General features: G+C 36.3%; 1 protein-coding gene across 4 annotated transcripts in view; it reads left to right on the top strand.

Moving 5' to 3' along the window:
- Nucleotides 1-22,105, top strand: part of RBMS1 (RNA binding motif single stranded interacting protein 1) — a 151,304-nt gene that overhangs the window by 104,488 nt on the left and 24,711 nt on the right. For all 4 annotated transcript variants that reach the window (XM_051787674.1, XM_051787673.1, XM_051787675.1 and 1 more), the window contains exons 4-6: nt 2,384-2,475; nt 14,350-14,507; nt 17,610-17,689. In XM_051787674.1, coding sequence (XP_051643634.1) covers nt 2,384-2,475; nt 14,350-14,507; nt 17,610-17,689 — 330 coding nt within the window. The remainder of the gene's footprint in view (nt 1-2,383; nt 2,476-14,349; nt 14,508-17,609; nt 17,690-22,105) is intronic.

Here is a 22,105-nt window from a genome sequence, read left to right as displayed (position 1 = left end):
TTTTCAGCAAAGTAATTGTGTCTGGAAAAAAAAATTAGAACTCCTTTAGATAAACTGGATACATCAGTTCACTGATTTTCATCGCTCATTGCAATTGCAGCAAGATTATATCCCAGTGGGTGCATGGTGGGAGAAGGAGTGGTGCTGAAATACCAGATTTCAGAGTTTCTTTTTTTACAATTAAGAGGATAATTTCTAAGCAAAGTGAAGTATTAAGTCAGCTGATTTAGCGATGTTAATAAGCATAACGCCCGTGAATGAGCATAAAGCTGATAGGCAGAGGGAGGAGAGTTCATAATTAATTAAGACACAGGTTTTGTGCAGAACTTGGAAGCAATGCAGGGGCATAACTCCTCAGTTCCCCATCTTAAGAATTCAAAGGGGCGCTGACAGTTCAGAAACTGAAATATCTGGAATTTTTTCCTAGCTTGTATGCAGATGTCATTGTGACTAGGAAAGACGAGATGCCCTTTTCAATTATTTTAATTAGTTAGTGCATGTGATTGCACTTAACTGATTTAGCCTGTCCATTCCATCAGTTCCTGGAGTCTTTGGTAGTTCTGTCAGTGATACAGAAATTCTCACATTAATGCTTTAAGAGATTTAAGATGATTTTTCCAATACAGAATTTAAATCTCATTGATGAAAAGCAGTAGCTAACAGCCTGCTTTGACACCATACTGCAAGGTAAGACTCCAGGGAATCTTGCTGCATGTCACTGAAACTGTGATAGGAACATAAGTAGGCAGAATGCAGATATCTAACTGGAATTTAACCAAAAGATTGACAGCATCTCTGGCTTTTGCCAAAAAATGCACCATGGCATTTAAAGTAACTGGAACAACAAGCAATTGAGTTTATATATCATCTAGAAGGTGGCAAAGCCAGCTTTGATGGCATGCTTGGTGTCAGTAGCTTTGTATTACACCGTACAGTGTGTTGGTGATAACTGAGACTGCCGTGGGTATGGAAAGCTAGTTTGGGGTATGGGAAGTTAGTTTTGCCTTGGCGGCACAAGACTTGATATGAACTAACTCACTTTGTTCCATGTCAGGATTTAACAATCCACAACACCACGTGTTACACAAAACAATATGCTGCTTTCTTCAACTTCTTGGCAGGATAAGTAAGCCTCCAATGATACACAAGGCTGCTTGAGTTGTTTTTCCCAAGTTAAGAACTTTAAACTGGTTCAGTTACATCATTACACAACCTTTTCTCAGTATGAATATAAAGTAAGAAAATACTATTATATTTTGAAGAAATATTTCCATTTTCTACTCCTCTAGAGGTTATTTTATTGTTGGGTTTTTTTCTTTTAACCCAACCTGAACGTTGGAAAGGGATTTCGTTAATACTTGGGCAGTTCAGTGGTGGAAAGGAAGGGGATTGAAAAGTGTGCAAGGAGGTTTGCAATAACATCTAGTGAGGGTAACTTCCAAACTCTGACGACCTTTTGGTGAACCTTGAGCATCCAATTCTCTGGTTGTATTAAAAATCCCAACCTATATGGTCAGTGTCTGTTAAGGCCAAGGTATATTGCAATTTGGACATCCTAGATGTTGTTGTTCAGAATAAGAAAAGAAGTTGTTGCAGATGTATGAAATTTGTTACTATGAACTTTTGGGTTATTTTAATATTTAAAGATTGCATTATATGGCATGGAAAATGCTTTCAGGACAATTTTTCACATTCTTGTTTCAGCAACAATGGGAAAAATCATTTGCTTTCACTGAAGCTGGGTTTTCACTCACTTTTTAAATTAACTGTCTTTTTTGTATATACAATGAGGTTGCTCATTAACCAAAAATTGGATAGATATGAGTATTTTAAACTAAATCCATCGCCCCGTTTTGAATAAATGAAATTAGACTTATTCATCATTTATTCAAACTGGATAAGAATTTATTTTAGAAAAATTAACAGATGATGCTTTACTTAGTGATCTCTATGAAATAAACTCCTGTTAGAACATACATACCAGATAGCACAAAGCAAAGCACCATACTGCTTGTTAGCAGTTTGACCAAAATCCTGATAATAAGTGGGCATGGAAATGGATTTGTTCCACTAGAGTAGATCCTCACCAGTTCAAGGTTCAAGAACTTTGCTAGGTTTGTTGGGGTTTTGGGGGGGAGGGGGTTTGTCTTTTTTTTTTTTGTCGTTTTGTTTAGGTTTGTTGTGGGGGGGGGGGTTGTTTGGTTTTTTGTTTGGTTTTTCATTTTGGATTACATGAAGAACATAAGAGTTCAAATTATTGTCCCTCTTGATCAACAGGAAAATTGTATTAAATAATAACTGTGCTAGTAGCATGGTTGTTTGATATGAAGTGTTTGATTATAAACTGGTTGCTCTCTTGTTAATTAAATGTTTTCTGCTTCAGGTTACGGTTTTGTTGACTTTGACAGCCCAGCAGCTGCTCAGAAGGCAGTTTCTGCTTTAAAGGCCAGTGGAGTCCAAGCACAGATGGCAAAGGTGGGTTAAAATAACCAGCTAATTCCTGCAGTGGGTTGTAAAGATGAACAAGCTTGTATGTTAGCAGAACATAGGCAATGTGGAGTTTCAAGTTGTAGGCCCTTTACAGAGAGCCATGTGATATATTAAGGTAACAAAATGGAGGCTTTTGACTGCCATAACCCAAATCATCTTAACTAATGAAATAAAGAAGCATAGTATGTTAAATTCTCCAAACTGATCTGATTGCATTTATCAATTTATTCATTATAGTATTTTCCATTGACTTCATCAAATGAAAGTTTAGCAATAACTTGTAAGAACTACAGCAGGCTTAATGAGTTAGTTTACAGCACAAGGTATGAAAGGTTTTATACATTGCCTGCTTGTTACTGAGGTTAGCAGCATTGCAATTTGAGGATGAATTTTTAAGCACAGCATGGCAAAATTTAACCTTTGGACTTTGTTTCAGCCTTTTTTTTTCTGTTAGTGTGAGTAAAATTTAAATCTGATCATTCATGATAGATGTCTTGAAATTTCTAGCCATCTCTTTGACTATCTATTTCTGCATCAAGGCAAAACCAAGAATTATTAAAAAACGAAGAAATGAGATCTATCTTCTTTTCCTCTGATTTTTAATGATTCTTGTCTCAGAGTCAGGTTATTAGTCATATGTGATCTTCAGAGCAGTGCTCTTTTGGCATAAGTTTCTCAAATATATAAAATTAGGGACATGATACATTAGTAATGATTTTGTCATGTATTCTTGTTGGGTCTATGGCCTGGTTCCAAAGGAGTGCCATAAACACCTCAACAAATTTATTAACTATAGAAAATACTACCAATGTAATCTGTTGGTACCTCTTAAAGCAATTTTTTTTTTATTTTCAAAATTATATTCTAAATTTAAAAAAATTAAAATCTAGTAATTAACTAGTAATCTCAGAGGCTTTTTTATTAAAGTAGTCTGCTGCAGATCTAGTAAATCTTTTATAGTTATCCATTAGGTACAGATTTTTTTCAGATGAGATATTTTCCACAGCTTCTCAGCTGAAAAGAACAGTTAAGCTAACAACATAAACGTCTTAGGATGGATTCCAGGGTAACAAAATGGAAACCATATGTTTCATACTTAATGCGTGTTTCATTACAGCCATGACACAAACATACATGCTTACTGGAAAACACTTGATTTTTTTTTTCTGTTTATAGGGTTTTATGTACTTAATAAAGGTCTTTTAATTAATCTTTAGGTTTTAGGTAATCACTTTAAAATATACACCAGATTTTTCAAAACCTCTGTCTGCCATATGACGGATATGATATCGAGGTAGGAGGGGCAAAAAGAGAATGTGAAGTCATGTAAATTAGTTTTCCTAATGAGTTTTGATGTCTGATTTAATTGTCTTCTTGAGTAGATGAAGAAGATGTAATAATTAACTATAGTAATCTAATGAATAGTTTCTTAATTTTTTTCATGGTGTATATTTTTGACTCAATTCCTCTGACAGTTGCAATATTGCTAATATTGCTTTCTGTTAGCATTAATGAAAAAATGTGCACCAAAGTACCCAAGAGTTTTGACTGACTTTTCTGACATTGTGTCAAGCCTTCTGACCTGTGGGAAGTCTATAACTATAAAGTTTGAATTCCAGTGAAATTTGTTCTGCTTCTTAACACAGGGAGAGTGTTTGAATTACTTAAGAGACCATCCCAATGAACAGTACTACAAAACAGTCACTAGGGACTACGAGTTTAGGTACTTTGATTTTTGTCTATTTTGCGACTGGATTTTTTTTTTCCCTGGGCAGTGTTGCTCTCCTTTTGTCTGAAAAACCGTATCTCCGCTTAGATGCTCCAAACTTGGAATGGCCAGTCACAGTTGTTTTAACAAGATCAGCAAATCAGACCCTTCACATGCAAGACACTGTAAAAGTTTGTGTTTGTGCGTTTAGTATTTTATCCTTTTGCATGTTACCACCTGTGCCATGAAGTGATGGTCTTGCAGTGAAAGTGCTCAGGCTTAAGCCTGAGTGTCGCAGAGGAAGATCTGGAGAACAGTTTCTTGGCTATCTAGCCACTCACTGTCCTTAGTGGCCACTGTAGCTGCTTCAGTTTCATAGGGGAAATACATGCCTGTTGGCAGGATTTATCCATGGGAAGATGTGCCCAGGGTGTCAGGCAGCAGCATGGCTCCTCAGTATTCTCACCCTCCTCCCAGATATGGTGGTGGTTCCTGACCCGCAGCAGCTGAAGGGGAAGGAAAATGTTATTGCTGAAGCCGCCTTGTGACTCTGGCTGCTGTAAAGCCCTTTTTGAGATGTCCTGCTGTAGCTATATGTCAGCAAGTTCATCTGCAAATCCTAGTTTGGTGGAAGTGGTTCAGATTTGTATGTATTAAAATTTTTTTGCTTGTTTTGTAGAGATAACTTAAAATTGTAATTCTATTGTTTTTATTTTAAATATAATAAATAATTAAATTATTATTGTTGTTGTTATTATTTGTGAGCTTTTCCTATCTGTGGGGTAGGATCATGCTGTACTTCGTAGTCTGTTTCCAAGATGATCTGACTCTAAAAAAATCTAATCTCACCTGCTATGGTTTTGCTATTACTGAGCAGATCAGAAGGGCCTAGAGCCTGAAATATGGCTCCAGGCCAAATCCTGCCAACTCTGTTCCAGGGGAGTCACTGTTGGTGGAGAAGTGGCCACCTCTCAGGAGATGTCACGATGATGGCGTTGGCAATGGAACCCTGTGTCAGTCCATGACTTATGAAACTTTGTGTCTTTAGGTATCTGCTCTTTCTGAGATCTGAATTGGGAACACTTTTCTAAGGCAAAGCAGCAAAGTGTTTTGCTTTGTGCTGGTTAACAGTATCTTCTGGTCACTGCTGAAACAGAAACGCCTCCAACAACTCATTTTGGTCAGAAAATGAGGCTAAGAGCTTATGTAAGAGGATACTGCATGACCAGGGGATGGGAGTAGCTTTTGGATGGAAATTTAAAATGGAGTTAACAGGCTATTGCCCCTCTGCTCTCTTCCACTTGAGGATTGCTAGTGTTAACTCCATCTTTTTCAGGGTACAAAACCAGTAGCTTCTCTCTTACTCAAGAGATAAGGTATGGAAAGAGCAGATACCTGTCTTGCAAGAGTACTCTTATTTCTAAGCTAGTTAGTAATCAGTGAGTGTCTAATTTTTATTTTCATTAATTTTAATTTATTGAAATTTCTTTTATTAGTTTATTGTGCTTACTCCTAGAGGAGTACTTTCATTGTAAACCAATAATAGTAAGTTCAAAAGTCGTGATTTTCCAGAGCTGTGCAGTCTTAGATAAGATTAGTAGTAGTATTGGAGAGCTCTGACCATTTTTTTGTACAGGAAAAATTGTGGTTGCTGACAGAGTGATTTTTCTGAGAATTCTCTTCTCTTCCCACCACCCCACAGGTAAAAGTGAGATAACTCTAGGTTTCTACACTGTTCAGAGAAGACAGAATGTGACTTTGTACAGGAAAATAGATGCACGCAGAAAATCTACTGTATATTGACATTTTGAATAGATATTTAAAAAACTGAGAATCTGTAAGGGTTGTTTTAGAAATGATGAGGTCCAAATACTATGGAGATATGAGACACCTAAATTCTGATAGGTTTTTGACCTTGACTTTAACATAAAGCATTCGAGTCACTGCCCAGACCAAGTTCTGTCCCATCAAATGCTATTAACTCAGTTCACCTGTAGTTAGTGAAGCAACTATGTTTCAAATGGAAAGTTGACTTTAATTCTGATTCTTCTGGATTTAAACTAATGTGTAGATATAAAAGGTAAAAAAGAGCTACTGAATAAGAATGTTAATAAAACCCACGGTTCTTATCTTTCTATCTATCAGACTTAAGCCAGTAAGAGAATCATTGTGTTTGCAGCCTAGATAAAGTCAGCAAGAGAATATCTATATTATACTGACAGCAAGGTAAAGTTGCACAAGCCAGCCAGAATAGCAGTCTGACTCTGACAGCTCAGAGTTCATCGAGTGTTAAAAAACTCCCTTCCTTGTGTAACAGTGACATTTGTACAACCATATTGTCCAGCTCATGGTAGATTAACAGATTTCTGAGATAATATAGTGAAATCTATATCTACTTGTATCTATAAAACTATTCTACAAATGGAATTACCACTTTTTGCGGATAGGCATCAAAAGAAGGATTAACATACATTCCAGCATTCTCACAATTGAATTTCAACCATGTGTTTAAAATTCGTGTAGTGTCCTCTCTTTAAGATAATTTAGCTGTCCAAGTCCAACACAACTGCTATAGACTCTGTGACCCTGATCCTCCAGACTTTGTTATTGGAGACTTTTTCTTGTTGTCTCCTCTATTCTCTCTATCCTCATGAGATTTTCTTCTGTGTGTACAACTTTGCTATAAGATGGTCAATATAATTTATAACTTAAACAATTGGCATTCATTATTTTCCAGTTTGTGTTTTCCTGATTTTTTTTTCCTATGGAAGCACAAACTTACCCTTAGTAAGCATATACTGCTTATAATAGAAGCCATAAAAGTAGTCCACGGACATGTAAGATTTCTGTGGTCAGTGAGACTTGTTAATTTGAGCCAAGGAATGCTGTTCCATGTACTAACATGCATTTCTGGGCGAAGACTCATTGCTTATCCATTCAAAGATTTCCCCAGAGTCATACATTTTTAGGACTTAGGACTTCAGATTCATAATGTTACAATTTCCTCCTCCTTAAGATCTCCCCTTCCGCTGACAATTAAGTGTGATCCTCCTTATATTGTATTAGCTCTCACATTTACAAATTACTAAATGTTTTCAGATATATTAAGCTTGTGCAAAAAATTAGGGCCATCTTAAGAATTTTTTTCTTGTCCAAATTTCACCAGAAGGATGTCTATGCTAACAATGTAAAGTATGTTGTCCCATCACATACTGATTTCCACCATTCTTAAGATACAATTTCTGTTTTCTGGGGAGCAGTCTATTGCCTCTCAAAGCAGCAGATCAAGGTCTCTGAAACTCATTACATGGAGGTGAGTTTTAGTTTGTGATGAATATGAGCCCATCATCTGAGTTCATGTTAATCCTCCAGAAACCAGAGGTGACCTGAATTTGTAACCTTTATATTTTTTACTGATGGTTATAAAGGCAGAACTGTGATGTACTCTCCATGTGCTGGTAGCTTTATCTTTCTTTCCTAAGTTTTTATATTTTAAACTTACTTTAGGTGAATTTTTTCCAAGCGTATTTGGAAAAGATGACCTGTCACACTATATAAAATGTGAATTTGGGGAGGGAAAAGCTGCTTAGCTGCTTGTCCTCATCTCTGTAACAGAAATCAAGGCTTTTCCACAGCTATCAAGCATAATGTATTAAGGGCAGTCTTCCTTTATGTTGCTGATAAAGAAAATGGTTTTGAGTTAGCAAAAATGAGAAACAGCTAACTTCTTTGAGTTTTTTTTTGTACTTGTCTTCACTGTGAAACCTTCTGGAGAATTAAATCAGTTTTCATTCCTACAGAGTAAAGTAAGAAAATAAGTTTAGGTTACCATGGTAGCCAGCGCACTTAATCTGACTAGAGAAGGTAGGCATGGTGCAATTTTTTTTTTCTGCATCTGGGCTTCTGAATGCCAAAGAACAGATGACAGACAAACTGGAGCTAACTCAAGCAGATTTCTACAACAGTTTTTAGCAACTGTCTTGTAAGAAAAGTTTTATTTTTACCTAGTTTGTAGTACTTTTTGTAGGTAATAGTATTAAATCCTACTGTAATAGGCTTTTAATAAATTTTCCTCCTTTTATTTGTAAAAGTTCTTACAAGTCATTATAAAATAAATTTAAGGTAAGCTGAATTTTGCCTACCTGGGGGCCAAATGACTATCACTTCAGTAATTGCACGTGTATTAATAAGGCAGTTAACAACCACTTCCCTTGAGTACCCAGCTTCAACCCACAAAAGTCTTATCTCAGTAGCTAAGTACTGCTGTGGCTTGTTCTGACAAGGGTCTGGTGCCTTGTTATGAGCTTTGGTGGGTTCATTCAGAGCTCCCAGGGTGCCCTTCCAGCAAAAGGAAAGCAAGATTGCTGAGGAATAAAAAGAGAATGTATTATTGCAGTGATAGTCTGATTGCAATCTTGATCACAATGCTTATTGTAGTTAAATTCCTCTTCTTAATACAGATGTGCCTGTAAAAATGAATTAAAATGTTTAGCTTATTAATCATACGCAATTCTGGAGAACAAGTGAAGATTAGGGTAGAGATTTTTCCCTTGAATTGTGTTGTTAACAGTCTGTGGTCAGACAGTATTAAAACTGTGGCTAAAACAGACATATTTCAGTGAGACACTGGCCAACTGTAAATTTTAAAGTAGTTTCTATATGAAGGCAGACAAGCATTTCATCCCTTCCCTATCAGTCAGAGGATCTTCCATGCTGTGAGCAGTGCCTAGTCACATGTTTCTGAATGGCTATCTGTTCGCTCTGACCTTACACAGAGCAACAGAAAACAGATGTCTTATCATTTTGCCAAGTTTCTTGCTTGCAATTTAGGAACGATTCCACACGCACAGGGAGGTTTTTGTTAATTTCTTTCAGATGATGGTAGAGCACTTTGCATTATGTTGGACTCCTGATCACCTCTTTTTACAGAAATAAATCTTAACAGTTGATCATTCCAATCACTTTTATAAGAGATGCTGTATCTTATAGTCAGCTTGTTAAGTTAGTGCTGAAAGTGCTCTTTAGGAAAAAGAAGGGGTGCTCTGCAAGGGCATTGTTCTGCATCTTTGTATTATTATGTTCTGGGGACACATCTAAAGGCATTTGTTGAGAAAAGACCAATAGAAACTTGATGACTTGCATTGCTAAAAACAAGACTTTCTAGTTCCCTTGGTAATGTAAATACTTACAGTAACCCACAAATTCCCTGATATTGCCCATAATCTGAAAATATTTAGCAATTTCAGTGTCTTTCAGGACATGCTGATAGTTCTGTTAACTGAGGAGAACCCTGTGTGAGATAGCAAGACTTTCAAATTAAGCAGTTTTTCTAAACTGTGTAGAAATTTTATATATATATATATATATATATATTCAGTTTATATTTTAATGGTGGCTTGCTGGCCCAAAGTAGGAGACTTTCCACTGACTTTAGTAAATATTTTTGATCATTTCTATAAAATAATGCAAATAATTTCAAGAGATTTAAGATTTCTAAGGTGAAAGAGGCATATACAATTTCATGGATTTTAAGCACAGGAAGAAATGCCTGCCTTTAAAGCACTTAGAATGATTACAGTGTATAGGCAAGGTTTGAGCTGAGATATATTGGAAGGTATTTTCACTGGTTTCACTTTTTTTGCTTAATTCCAGAAGAGGAATTAAAAACTCAGATATCTAAGGAATTTCTTTTGTCTTTTGAAACAGAATCGGAATAACCATGTGAATTAAGCTACGGTGAGGCAGGTTTCACTAAGGAAGGAAGTCACGGAACTTAATGTATTAAACTCCTGCTTTCCAGACAGGCAGAGGCATGAGTTAAAAAGTTTGCCTCTCTCATAACTTCCTGAATTTTTAACTGTTAACCATTTTCCATGCCAAAATCTTGTATAAAAGCAAACATCTGTTTGCACAGTGCCTTTTGTGTAAGATAACATAAAGATGGATGGGGAGTCCTAGCTGTGGTTGCTGTTTGGAAGTCAACTTGGAAATCCAGCATGTTCTAAGGGGAAGGAAGTAACTTGCTGCTTACAATCTCCCAAAATGTACCCAGATAGCTGTTTCAAGGTTTAGTAGTCATGTGGACATGACAAAAGCTGCATGGTGAAGTAAACTGTAAACAGGAGGAGAGGAAGTGTCTTCCACATTAATAGGTATAATTTTTATGCCACCAAACTGTATAAAGTTCCAAATGCCCTCTAGAAAGAGTTCAGTCTTGTTTTGCATCTAACTTCCAACAGTGGCTGGGGTTGTAAATGAGTGCTGTAAATGAGCCCTTTTGAGAATGAATGGCAGTCTCTTTTCTTTTCCTGTAAAGTGAAGAAGTGGATTAAATTAATCTGTCCTGACCTAGTTGAACTTGATGATCCTTATGGGTCCCTTCCAACTTGAGATATTCTGATTCTATGGTTTGTCCTTATAACTGAACTGCTACTGCTCCCCAGGGTGGCCATGGGTTTGCACATGTGGTGCAGATACCACCTGGGTGCACTGTGGAATGTGTTTGTTGGCATTTCCACTATTTTGTTCTGGAAGAAATATAGATGGAAGAAATTTCAACTTGTATTTCAGGATTTCAGTGAGACATCCTCATGTGCTGGCAGCTTTTTTGCTTTTCCTCTCTCTCCCCTGTCTGCCATCTTTACCAGTTCTAGCTATAGATATGTGAAGTGTCTTCAAACTCTGCTTTGTCTGCTGTGGTCTGTATGTTCTGTCCAAAGATCAAAAGCAGAAATAACTGAATCCCTGGGAACATTCAGGCTGTAATAGACTCTGACATGGAGAAAGGGTCAGGAAAGCAGAAGTAAGTCCTTTCCAGTCAGCCATTCAGCATGTACTTGATCAAAACCCAGTAGGTAATAATGCAAAAATGTGATTGCTTCATGGGCCACAAGTAAAATTTTTCCATCACGAAATGCTTTCTGTTCAGAGAAAGCAATTTCCTTAGAACAATTTCCTCAGATGCACTTCTCTTTTCTCTCTGTTCCTAAGGGATTTGCAATGTGGGTTAGTGGTGAAGTTGCTAATATTCTTTCAAAGTGGAGCATTGCCTTCTCTAACAACAGTGTTACATGATTTTATGGCATGCAGTTTTCTCTGGTAGGCGCATAAGTACAAGAATCTAATGTGCCAGCATGTACAGTGAGTCACAGTAGGTCCTCGTGTCCCTTTTGGCAAGGAAAGCTCATGGTCTCTCATCCCGAATACAGTGCCAGTATAATGTGGAAGTCTGGTAACCTCTAGGCTGCAATAGGAGCCTGAGAGGAGGTGATTGTGCTCTACCCAGTTACCTGAACAGGCTTCTCTGACATTCTGCACTTAACTGAATTTCTTTCTCTGTTGGGTGTTTCTGAATGTAAGCATTTATTTTTTTGCATGTAAATTACATTTTTATTAGTGTGAACAAAATGGAGCCTTATCTTTCCCAGTGTTGGACTATCTAATGAGAAAATTTTTATAATATAATTCATACTTTCTGTTATTGCACAGTAAAAACATTAGCAAATTAGATGAAAATATGCAAAGAGTCTGACTTTCCAGCTTATATGCTGTCTTAGGTTATTTAGGGAAGTTTTAGGATATTTACATGAAATATATTTTACAGCTTAAAATAAAAATAGTAAAAACTTCAACATTTTTCCTTTCAAATACTATTTGGAATTTCAGGAAATCATGCTATAGCTACAAATGCAATTTTGTAATGTTCATGATTGAAACCTCCTATGAAGCTTTTGCTAATAGACCTCATTAAAGAAGGAAGCTAAGCCTACATATCTCAAGTGCAAAGCAAAATTGCCTAATACAGTCAAAGTAACTAACTAGTTCTAAAAATGTGAAAGCTGTTTTTCATCTCACATTCCCCCCTGAGGAAATTTGAACTGAATGTCAAGATTTAACTACTGTAATGTAGGTTTTCCCTCATGGTCGAACACTGCCCAGCAATTAACATTAATGTCAGCTCTGGCATCTCAGTGAATTCATTTTCTTGTCTTCTCTTTCTGCTGATTTTTCTAATTTGAAAAAGAAATCAGGTATCCTAAGATAATTTGAATCCCAAGCTTGTCTGTGCACTGCATAGATTCAGTACTATTTTGGGAGGGGGATGTTTCCACTAAATAACAAAAGAAAAATCATAGACAGTAGTCAAATGCCATTTGTAATGGACTGTAAAGGGGCTTATGAGGGTAACACTTTAGAGTTGGAAAAGTTTATTTTGTAAGTATGTGGGATTTCAGTGTGGCTAAGACTTACAGTCATATCAGTGGCATGGGCATGCACATCAAGAGGATGTAGTGGGAGAACATTTCTTATGGATCCTTTGATGCTCAAATTTCTTCAAAAACTCTTATAGAAAACTTCAAAACGTTAGCCCTTTCGAACTGAATGTGAGGCTTGGGGTAAAAATGCAAACCTGAAGGTTTTTAAGGACAGAATTAGCTTCCCCATTTTTAATTTTCATTAGTTTTTGGAACAGGATAATTTATTTCTCTCCCTAAAAGGTGTGACCTCCCACCCCAGCCCCAATGCCTTTTTTTTTTCCTTTTTTTTCTTTCCTATGGAAAACTAACCCAAACTGAGGTGTGATATCCAAGATAGCAAGATAATAAATTATGCAATATGCTACCAAAGGTACTGAGATATTATTAATGTAAGGGCAGCTTAAGCACAAATTGATGCCTAATCTTCATGAGAAGATATCACCATTCATACAGTACAATCACTATAACAGTTGCTTCAGTTCCAGTAGGCAAGTGTTGTGGTTCTGTTTTTGTTTTCTGTTGTGATTCAAACTTCTTTGTAAGTCATTTAGCCCTCTTGTACAAAATAAAAATATATCGATGACTATGCCAACAAATGCATTTGGACCAAGAAACGTGTTAGGACAAGAGACAAGAGACAGAAACTGATGCACAGGAAGTTCCACCTGTATACAAGGAAGAACTTCTTTGCTATGCTGGTGACTGTGCACTGGAACAGACTGCCCAGAAAGGTTGTGGAGTCTTCCTCACTGGAGATATCCAAGAACCATCTGGACACAATCCTGTGCAACATGCTCTAGTATGACCCTACTTGAGCAGGAAGGTTGGACCACATGTGGTCCCTTCCAACCTTACCCTTTCTGTGATTCTATGAAAATTGTATTTGTTTCAGATCATATAAAAAAAGTGAATGTTTGCATCCTGCAGAGACTTAAATCTATACTGGGAGCCACAATGATGACATCAAGGTTTTGCAGAACTTTAAGGGCCAAGTCATATAGATCTGTGTAGATTAAGAATGTATTTCAGCACAGAGCAGGGCCAGTGATTACCAGTATGAGAGAGATGCTCCCGAACCACAACTGGGAAATCTGTAGACAAATACTGGAAATAATCAATTTCAACAAAAATGTTTCTTTGAGATGACATTTCATGGTACATACATAGATCACACACAGTAGATAGCCTAAGGTCAGGGAAATGGCAAAGATGCGACTACATTTGTCTCCTCCCTAATCGCTCATCTCCTGGCTGCCTTCCTCTCTCTTTTTGTGTGTTCCTAGAGAAAGTTTTTGAAAGACTTTTGTATTGTCTGAATGCATAATGTAAAACTTTGGTGAAAACTCAAAAATGTTCATGTGTGGGAGAAGACAGTAGTGTCCCACTCATTTCAGTATCATCCTATTTTTATGGTAGCATTTTGGGAATGTACATACTCTTAAATGCACTGTCTCATTTTTTCCTCATATTATTTTCATATTGGCATTCCAATCTTTTCTCTTTTTAATTTACATATGGCTTTTTTAGCTCTTTCAACCACTCTTGCATTTCCTTGTTTGCTAACTTGTTTTCTCTATCTAATTTTTCCTTTTTTTCTTCTCAGAAAAATCTGAAACATGAAGTTGTAAAATGGACTATAAACTGGTCAATTATTCACCTTTATCTCCACTTAAAAATGTCATTGTCAGCAGTAATAGGAGAAGGGGAACTTTCTCAGGAATGCTGCATGCAGTGGCACAAGATGGAGATCACTGATGCTAGGGAAGAGTAACCTTTAGAAAGGGGCCTGAGAAGTAAAAATCTGCACCAGAAGTTTTATGTAATTGGTGGTTTATTTTATATTCAAAATCTCAGTAGTAACAACAATAAGAATTGTTTCCAATTTTCTTTCAGCAACAAGAACAAGACCCGACAAACTTATACATTTCCAATTTGCCACTTTCAATGGATGAGCAGGAGCTTGAGAACATGCTGAAACCTTTTGGGCAGGTTATCTCCACGAGGATACTGCGGGACTCGAGTGGGACCAGCCGTGGTGTTGGCTTTGCAAGGTGCGTCAGTGGTGTTAGCCATGCTGGCAGCCTTTTTCCTTTTTATAATTGAAAAGGCAGGAATAGGAGGAAAAGGCAGAAATTACTGAAAATATTAAAGTTTTTAAAGAGAAGGGAGATCTAGATGGAGATACCCAGTAGGATTTTGTTAATTCTTCCTGTGGTAAAGCAAATATGGCTGTGTCTCATCTTGCTTAGATGGCTAAATCTGAATCTATTGCTCTTACTGGACAACTATCTAGAATGAGTTCACTCTAAACCACTTCCTCCCCTTCTCTGTACTTCTGCTTTCTCTTCTATCCCTGAACCAGCGAGCAAGAGTTATGCAATGCTTCACAGAGACTTCTCCTGTGACTTTTCTGGCTTTTGAAGTTTGAATCCGAGGCAGGAGACCACAAGGAAGAACCCCTTCTTCCCCACCCCCTGCCTTTTATTTTCTTTCTTTTTCTTCATTAGCTCCTTAGAGAAAATGAACTCACCATTGCCCTTTGAACATCAGCCCTTTGAATTTTCAGGCTCATTAACATGATGTCAACTGGGAAAGAAAATATTTTTATTCACTTCCAGTAAATCTCATCTTAAAATATTTGACTGCTTTGTCAAATATCCCACCCAAATCAACAAGAGAAAGTATTTTCCATAAATTAGTAGATACCCCCCCAAATATTCTGTCCATGTGAGTCTACTTTTTCCCTAGTTAATTCTTTTTTTTTTCTGGGATCTCTTCATCAAAGCCTTTTCTCTGCCTTTCTAATATTTTTTTCTATTTATTACTAAGTCCTGCTTTAAACCTTGTATGACAATCACAATTTAGAGGCTTTAAATTGAAGATTTCTATCGTCAAAAATAGGGACATGCTTTGAGCAAAGAATTGGGATTCTCAAAATATGTTGTAAAATCTCTGTGAAGTCAAATTCCAGTAATTCAGATGTTCAGCCAGTATTACAATAGCTCTGTATTTGAACAAGTAGCAGAATCTAAAATTAGTGCACAGAAAAGAACTGAACAAATTATATCTTGTGATGAAGCCAATATTTTTAGGGTTTGGTTTTCCTGTGAGTTGGCTGTGGGTATTTCACAGCACTGTGATTTTTATTCTTCTCTTTTTTTTGATCTCTTCCCTCCCAACCCCTACTTCTCAGCTTTAATTGCTTATCAAGCTGTCCAGTTTCAAGAAGGTATAACAAAGGAACAAAATAGGATAATATTCATTATCTACGTTTAGAGTTTATCAAATTTTCTTCTGTTTAAATAAATCAACAAATATTTGTAATATTTTTGGTGTAAAATTAAGTGGCATTTCTATTTCATTCATACACTTGTATTTTATGTATAGCTTTCACTTTTTGGTACTATGAAGGGTAGAATCCAGTAACATCCAAGCTAAAATTCAGTAGGCATTTTGAATTCTTTCAGTCTCTTCTCCCTAAACTTGCTTACCAACTCTGCTTTGAATCAGTGGTATGGTAGGAAAATATATTTTTTCTAATATAGCTGGAAGTGTTTTAGAATCACATGCAAAAGTCCAAAAGACTTCTATGTATCCAAAACCTCACTTCTACTGAAGACTTTAAAAGAGATTAATTTTCAAATATTTTCTCAACAGTTTCTGTATTATGCATTATAAGTTTTATATATGCATATATGTGAAGTTATTTTTATATACATATATATATATAGTATACATAAGTTATTGAATAAACTATTGTGGTTATATCTAATTAGAACTTCTTTCCTTTTGCAAGGTGAACATTTTTATTCTACTGGAACATTTTTGGATAAATATTAATTAAAGTTAAAATTGTCCAAGAAACTTGTAGACATTAAATATAGATTTTAATTTCTTCCCTTTGAGAGAATTTTATTAGATTAATGAGGAGTAATGTATTTATCAAGTCTAGACTTGAGTCTGAAACTAAATTATATTGTTTGTTTTATGAGAGACAAAAAAAATTAGATTTCTTTGATCCAACAATCCAAAACTTCTGAAAATTCTCTAAAAGGTATTTTTGGAATAATGAGGAAAACTTCTTGTTCAGTCTGGCATTTTGCTTGTTGTCTGTAATTACATATTGTCAGCCTGTGCAGAAAGGCTACCAGAATTAAAAACATGCCAAGACTTAGTAATTTTTAGTCCTGTTTCTTTGCTGCTGAGTCCATTGGCCTAATTTGTGGATATGAATTATAGAACTTAATGAAAAAATAAAAAGAAATTGTCTGTTTGACATTACCATATATCGTCTTGCAGACAGCTGCAAAATATGTTCATCTTTTAAAATAAATTTTGTTTTACTTGCACATCTCAGTCACCCATTGCAACTTAGTCCAAGCTGAGAGTTAGGACAGACACATCTACACTGCAATGCAAGGATGTAGCTGCAGCTTCCAGAACCACTCCCAGACTGGCAGTAGCTCACCAGTAGCCTGCTCAATCTATTAAGTCTAGATCTAACAGCCTAAATGCACAAACCTGTTCAGGATTTGGATATATTCTCAGTAGCTATCACAGCTATTAGTTCCTGTTTTGAAGGTAACTAGGAGACAATTAAATAGGAGTCAGGTACATCATTTAGTTGAAATGATGTGTATAAGCTGAAAGCTGCAAAGTCAGTTCGGGTCATTCAGTCGGCCATGTTTATATTTGAGTTTATTACTCTTAAAATGTACAGACACTTCAAAATCCTTTATGAAGAGTGGCATTAACCTTTGTTGTGTGCATCATGGACACCAAGGGTTCAGTTATGAGTGACAGTGATTCAGTCCTTCTGCTTCTTTCAAGACAGCAAAGGTACTTTACACTGTAGCTGTCCGAGCTGCCTAATTTCTAAGTAAATAGGAGTACAGTATTTTCAGTTTGGCACTGACTTTGGTCTCAGAGTGCATAAAATGTTAATGAGTTTAGTTTTACCTTTCTGAAGTTATTTGTTCTTAGAAAACATCTTCTCTATTGCTCACACATGGGAAAGCAAGCCACAATAGTGAACTGAGAAAAAGCAAGAAATATGCTTTGAGAAAAAGCAAGAAATACGCTTTAAGAAAAATCACAAACATGGGAATCTGGTTGAGTGTTTAATTTATGTAAATTATTCTTTATTTTCTTAGGATGGAGTCAACAGAAAAATGTGAAGCAGTGATTGCTCATTTTAATGGAAAATTCATAAAGACACCAGCAGGAGTTTCTGGTATGTTGCATATATTTCTAACAAGATGTATGAATGGGTTATTGCTTATGTGCTGGAAGCCTGTTACACTGATTGTTGTATCTGGCTTCTCATTTAGAGGCAGTCTTATTAAACTGTATCTTGTTGGTCGACTATAATACTGACTTGCTTGGAACACAGTAAATCACTTTTCTGTTGTAAACCTTTTCTAGGAATCTAATGGTGTTCTTTCCTAGCTTAAGCTAGCTATGCACAAATTTATATCCCACATAATCCCAGTTGAAGTCAGGAAACGTGTATCAGAACAGAATCTGACTGATTGTCCATGAACAGGGTTTTTTTCAGGGACAAAAAATCATCTACTTTTGTCATCTGTTGATGATTTTTTCAAAGTATTTTCAAAAATTTATTTAATTATAAAAAAATTAGGATCTGCAGCAGTGCCTGGCAGTATCATTCACTGAGGAGCTGCGACTCTCGAGTCATTGCAGGTTTTGAGGTTCTTCAGGAAGCTGGAAGAAGGTCAACATAGAATGCTGCTTCTAGAAATATCATGTAAGGCAAAATTCAGAGAAAGCTGTGTAGTATGATTTTGTTGTCACACCAAGTTCCTCATCAGTTTGCTTCGTCAGCACTGTTCTTAGAGACAAAATGTATATTCCATAAACACTGAAAAATGAGGAAAGGAAATTCAGAGCTGCAGAGTAAAATAGAAAGAGGACAAGAAAGAAGGAAAGAATATATGCCTGACATTCCAGGCAACTTTCGGTAACCATTTTAATGAGAATCCCAAGTGGGAATTTTACAAATTACACTGTTGATGTGGTCACTGAAACTGCTTTTATCCTGCTGGTGAAATGTTGTCTGTAGCTAGACCCTGTCACCGGGGAGGAGGAAGGTAGCCCTCAGCAGGCAGACAAGAATGCAGCTTGTTTAGTAAAACTACATACATGCCTCGTCCCTGAAAGATTGCACCAGTTTGAGGCAGTCTGTGCTGCAATAAGGATGGAAAGTGCTTCAGAGCACAGGAAACCACTCCCTTCAGCAACACTAATCTAATACAGGATTTGACTTCCCTGGCTGGGTTTTTGCAGACCCTTTGCCTTGGGATTAATTGCTGAGATTATTTAGTTAAAACTTTGTTACAAAGTTTTCTTAAATTTAAGCACTCTGTTACATTTTTTCCTTTGTTACTTTATTATATTTAGTTAAAATGTTACAGCTCCTACGTAGAAACAGACAGTAAAGACGGTAGAAAACTGTAACAGAACCTCCTATTAGTGCTTTTTAGTTTTTTAATTTTTATTTTCACTTGCATTTTCCTCTTCTCAGTGAATGAGGAATGACGCATGTCATTGTTAGTCATATTCTAGTGGACCATTGCTGAAACTGCACCCTTTTATGGTTGGGTTCAACCAGAAAGAAATGAAAAGTCGCTGCACAGAATTGTAAGAGCAATTTTTACAGTGTGGAAGAAACATTTACCAGAAAAATGTTAATAATTAGGATCAAGAAATTTTCACAGAACTGTCCATTGTCTGAAAGTGGAAACTAAAGAGGGGTCTCAAGATGTAATCCACTTCACAGACTTTAACTTCTAATGCTTACTTGGCAAAGTAATCTAGGCTCTCTATCTAGAACAGGACAAGAAACACACACCTCCAGAGACTGGTGGTATCGTTGCTGTCAGCTATTCTTGTGATTACGAAGGGTGTCTAGATCAGTCACTCAGATAACTCTAAATGTCTGAAAGTCAGTTAAGTGACATGAGTTTCAACTTTCATAATACTGAAAAAGAGACAAATAATTAATTACATAATGGAGTCATGAGAACATTGTTTTTTAAAGACCCTCAATTTTGTTGCGTGAAGTTTCATTGCTCCTTGCAAAGGTTTTTATGGAGTTCAGATTCTTCCAGGAGTTCTTTACCGCACAGCAAGCACATGTCCAGTAATGCAGTCATATTAGAGAATTCAACTTATGCATAATAATATGCTGCAGTCTGCCAAAAAGTGGGGCAGAGTCATGGTGCAACTGAGATCTTGGACTACCTGCACTGAGAAAAGTGATTGTAGTGGGAAACCTCTTGGACAAAGGTTAGGAAAAGGTTTTGAAATAGATTAACATCTTTTGGGCTTATGGAGGAGCAAGTTCAAAGACGTGCAAAATAAAATTGTAGAACTGGAACTATTAAATTAAAACCTTGTGTCCTAGAAACTTAGCTAAAATCAGCAAAGGGAGCTGGCTCTAAAAACACTGTTATCAGGATGAAGACGGTAGGAGAGACGGGCCTGTAATGAAATAGGTGTGGGAGGAAGAACATCTGTTCAACAAAAACATGCTTTCATAATGCAGCTTTGTTATTTTAACTAAGTTTGGGTTTAAATAGAAGAATGGGTTAAATGGTTATAGGAAACATAGATGAAACCTTCTCTGGAGTATGAGAAGACAGAACAGAAAAATCTATAAGAATCTGGGAAAGCCAAGCATAATACAGCATGATCACAAAAGTGTTGACTCTAGAGTTGAGTGAGTGATGATACTGAGCAAGCTAAACCCAGATGTAACAGGCTATTCAGGCTTTATTTAGCTTAATGAAATATATTCAATATTTAGTGTGTCCCTGTTTATCTTCAGTAAATAACAAGAAGGGTTACCTTAGAGAGCAATTTGAAATGCACTGCAAGTTGGTATAATCCTAGAACTCCTAGAAGTGATATATTAGTTTCACTCTTCGTTGTTGAGGTTTGTACTTTTTGTTGTTGTAATAGTTTATGTTTTATGGACTATGACTTCCTCTCTAGTTCTCTCAGAACTTTAATTTTTATACTTCTCTTCTCAAATGAACATTTATTACATGATTGCTGTAATCTTGAAGTAACTATTGCATTTAGTTCTACTTTTTAAAAGAAACTATTAAAGAACTTAAAGAAGAACTTAAAGAACTATTTTTTCAGTGAATAATATGATATTTAAAGCTTTTCTATTCTCCTGTAAAATGTAAACCTCATGATGTGAATTGCAGGAAACAGACTAGACCAGTAAAAGGAGCCAGGACGCAGTAGATGAGTAGTGAGAGCAGAGCACTGTACTTAGCCTCCTTCCCCTAAAGATGATACAAATGTTCACTGTGTTTATGTTTTTGTGTTGGATCCCTAATGATTGTAGAAATTATCTGCTAGGCAAAGTCATGCAAGGCATCAACTTCCTATCACAGTAGCATGTAGCTGGGTGATGATACGTGAGAATAATTATATAAATGATTCTGTAAAGCAGTTGTACTGTAGAATCCATAAGATGTGTGTAAGTCTATTTGTCTCATATTTAAAATTAAAAATGTAGGAGTTGAAAAGTTGCAAAAGTTTTATGCATGTTCTAAAGGCTTTGGAACCTATTTCTTTATATTTAACATTTCTTTTAATATTTCTTCTCCTGAAAAAGAATGGAGGTGATTTTTAATTTTTTTAATGACTGTAAGGTAGAGAGCATTTTTGCTGAACATCCCATACCATTTTTGCTTCATGAATGGCTGGTTTTGGTGATGATCCAAAAATCATAGATTATCCATGACCAGCTCCTCTCTTTCCACTTACGATAAATGTATTGGTCACTCAGATTATGTTTTAGGGAGGAAACTGAGAGTGTGAGAGCCCTGCTCCTGCTCGTGCTCTTGACTAGACTAGGAAGAGGTCCACCAGGTATAGTAGACCCTACTGTTTGAAATGATTCTGATCTTGGACATCTTTCTAGTGCAAGGGAGGAGTGCAATTGCAGCCTGGAAGTGGCTATCTTCTGTCAGTCATTTACGAGTGTTTTCTATTTGCTTACCTTTACAAAATATCCAGCACTGAAGATCTCTGTATAGTGAATTTAAGCCACTTGACCCTAAGTTCACATTTCTTAGTTATCTCTCACAGATTCTTTAGAAATAATCTGTGAACCGCAGCCTGAAAACCACTGCTAAAGAGTATCAAGACCTCACCATGCAGGTGTTACTCCTGTTAGTCACGCAGAGGAATGAAAATTTCATTCATTAGATCAAGACCCTGATATTACCTCACCAAGGTTGTGGGTTTGATCCCTGTATGGGCCATTCACTTCAGAGTAGAATTTGATGATCCTTGTGGGTCTCTTCCAACTCAGAATATTTTGTGAAGTCTGTGAATTAGAAGCTTATACTGCTCTAACTTCCATAGTTTGCAATTACTTCTTTGTTTTAAGAAGCAACATAGGAATAGAAAAGAAAAATACTTCTCAAACTAACTTGAAATATACTTCTGTGGCGAATTATTAAACGTTGTATAAATTATTAAAGCAATAGAACCCTGAGCATTGTGTTTAAGTGGAGACTAGGATAGTGAAAGGTATATATTTAAGTTCTCTTTAAACTTACAAAGCTACCCTGATCTTGGGTTGTATAACTTCTTTTTTAATTCA

This window comes from Manacus candei, unplaced genomic scaffold (assembly GCF_025592945.1).
Source record: "Manacus candei isolate 608988 ecotype Guabito, Panama unplaced genomic scaffold, ASM2559294v1 h1tg000023l, whole genome shotgun sequence".
Lineage (NCBI taxonomy): Eukaryota > Metazoa > Chordata > Aves > Passeriformes > Pipridae > Manacus > Manacus candei.
The sequence above is the reverse complement of the archived record's forward strand: the minus strand, read 5'-3'. Positions and strand labels throughout refer to the sequence as shown.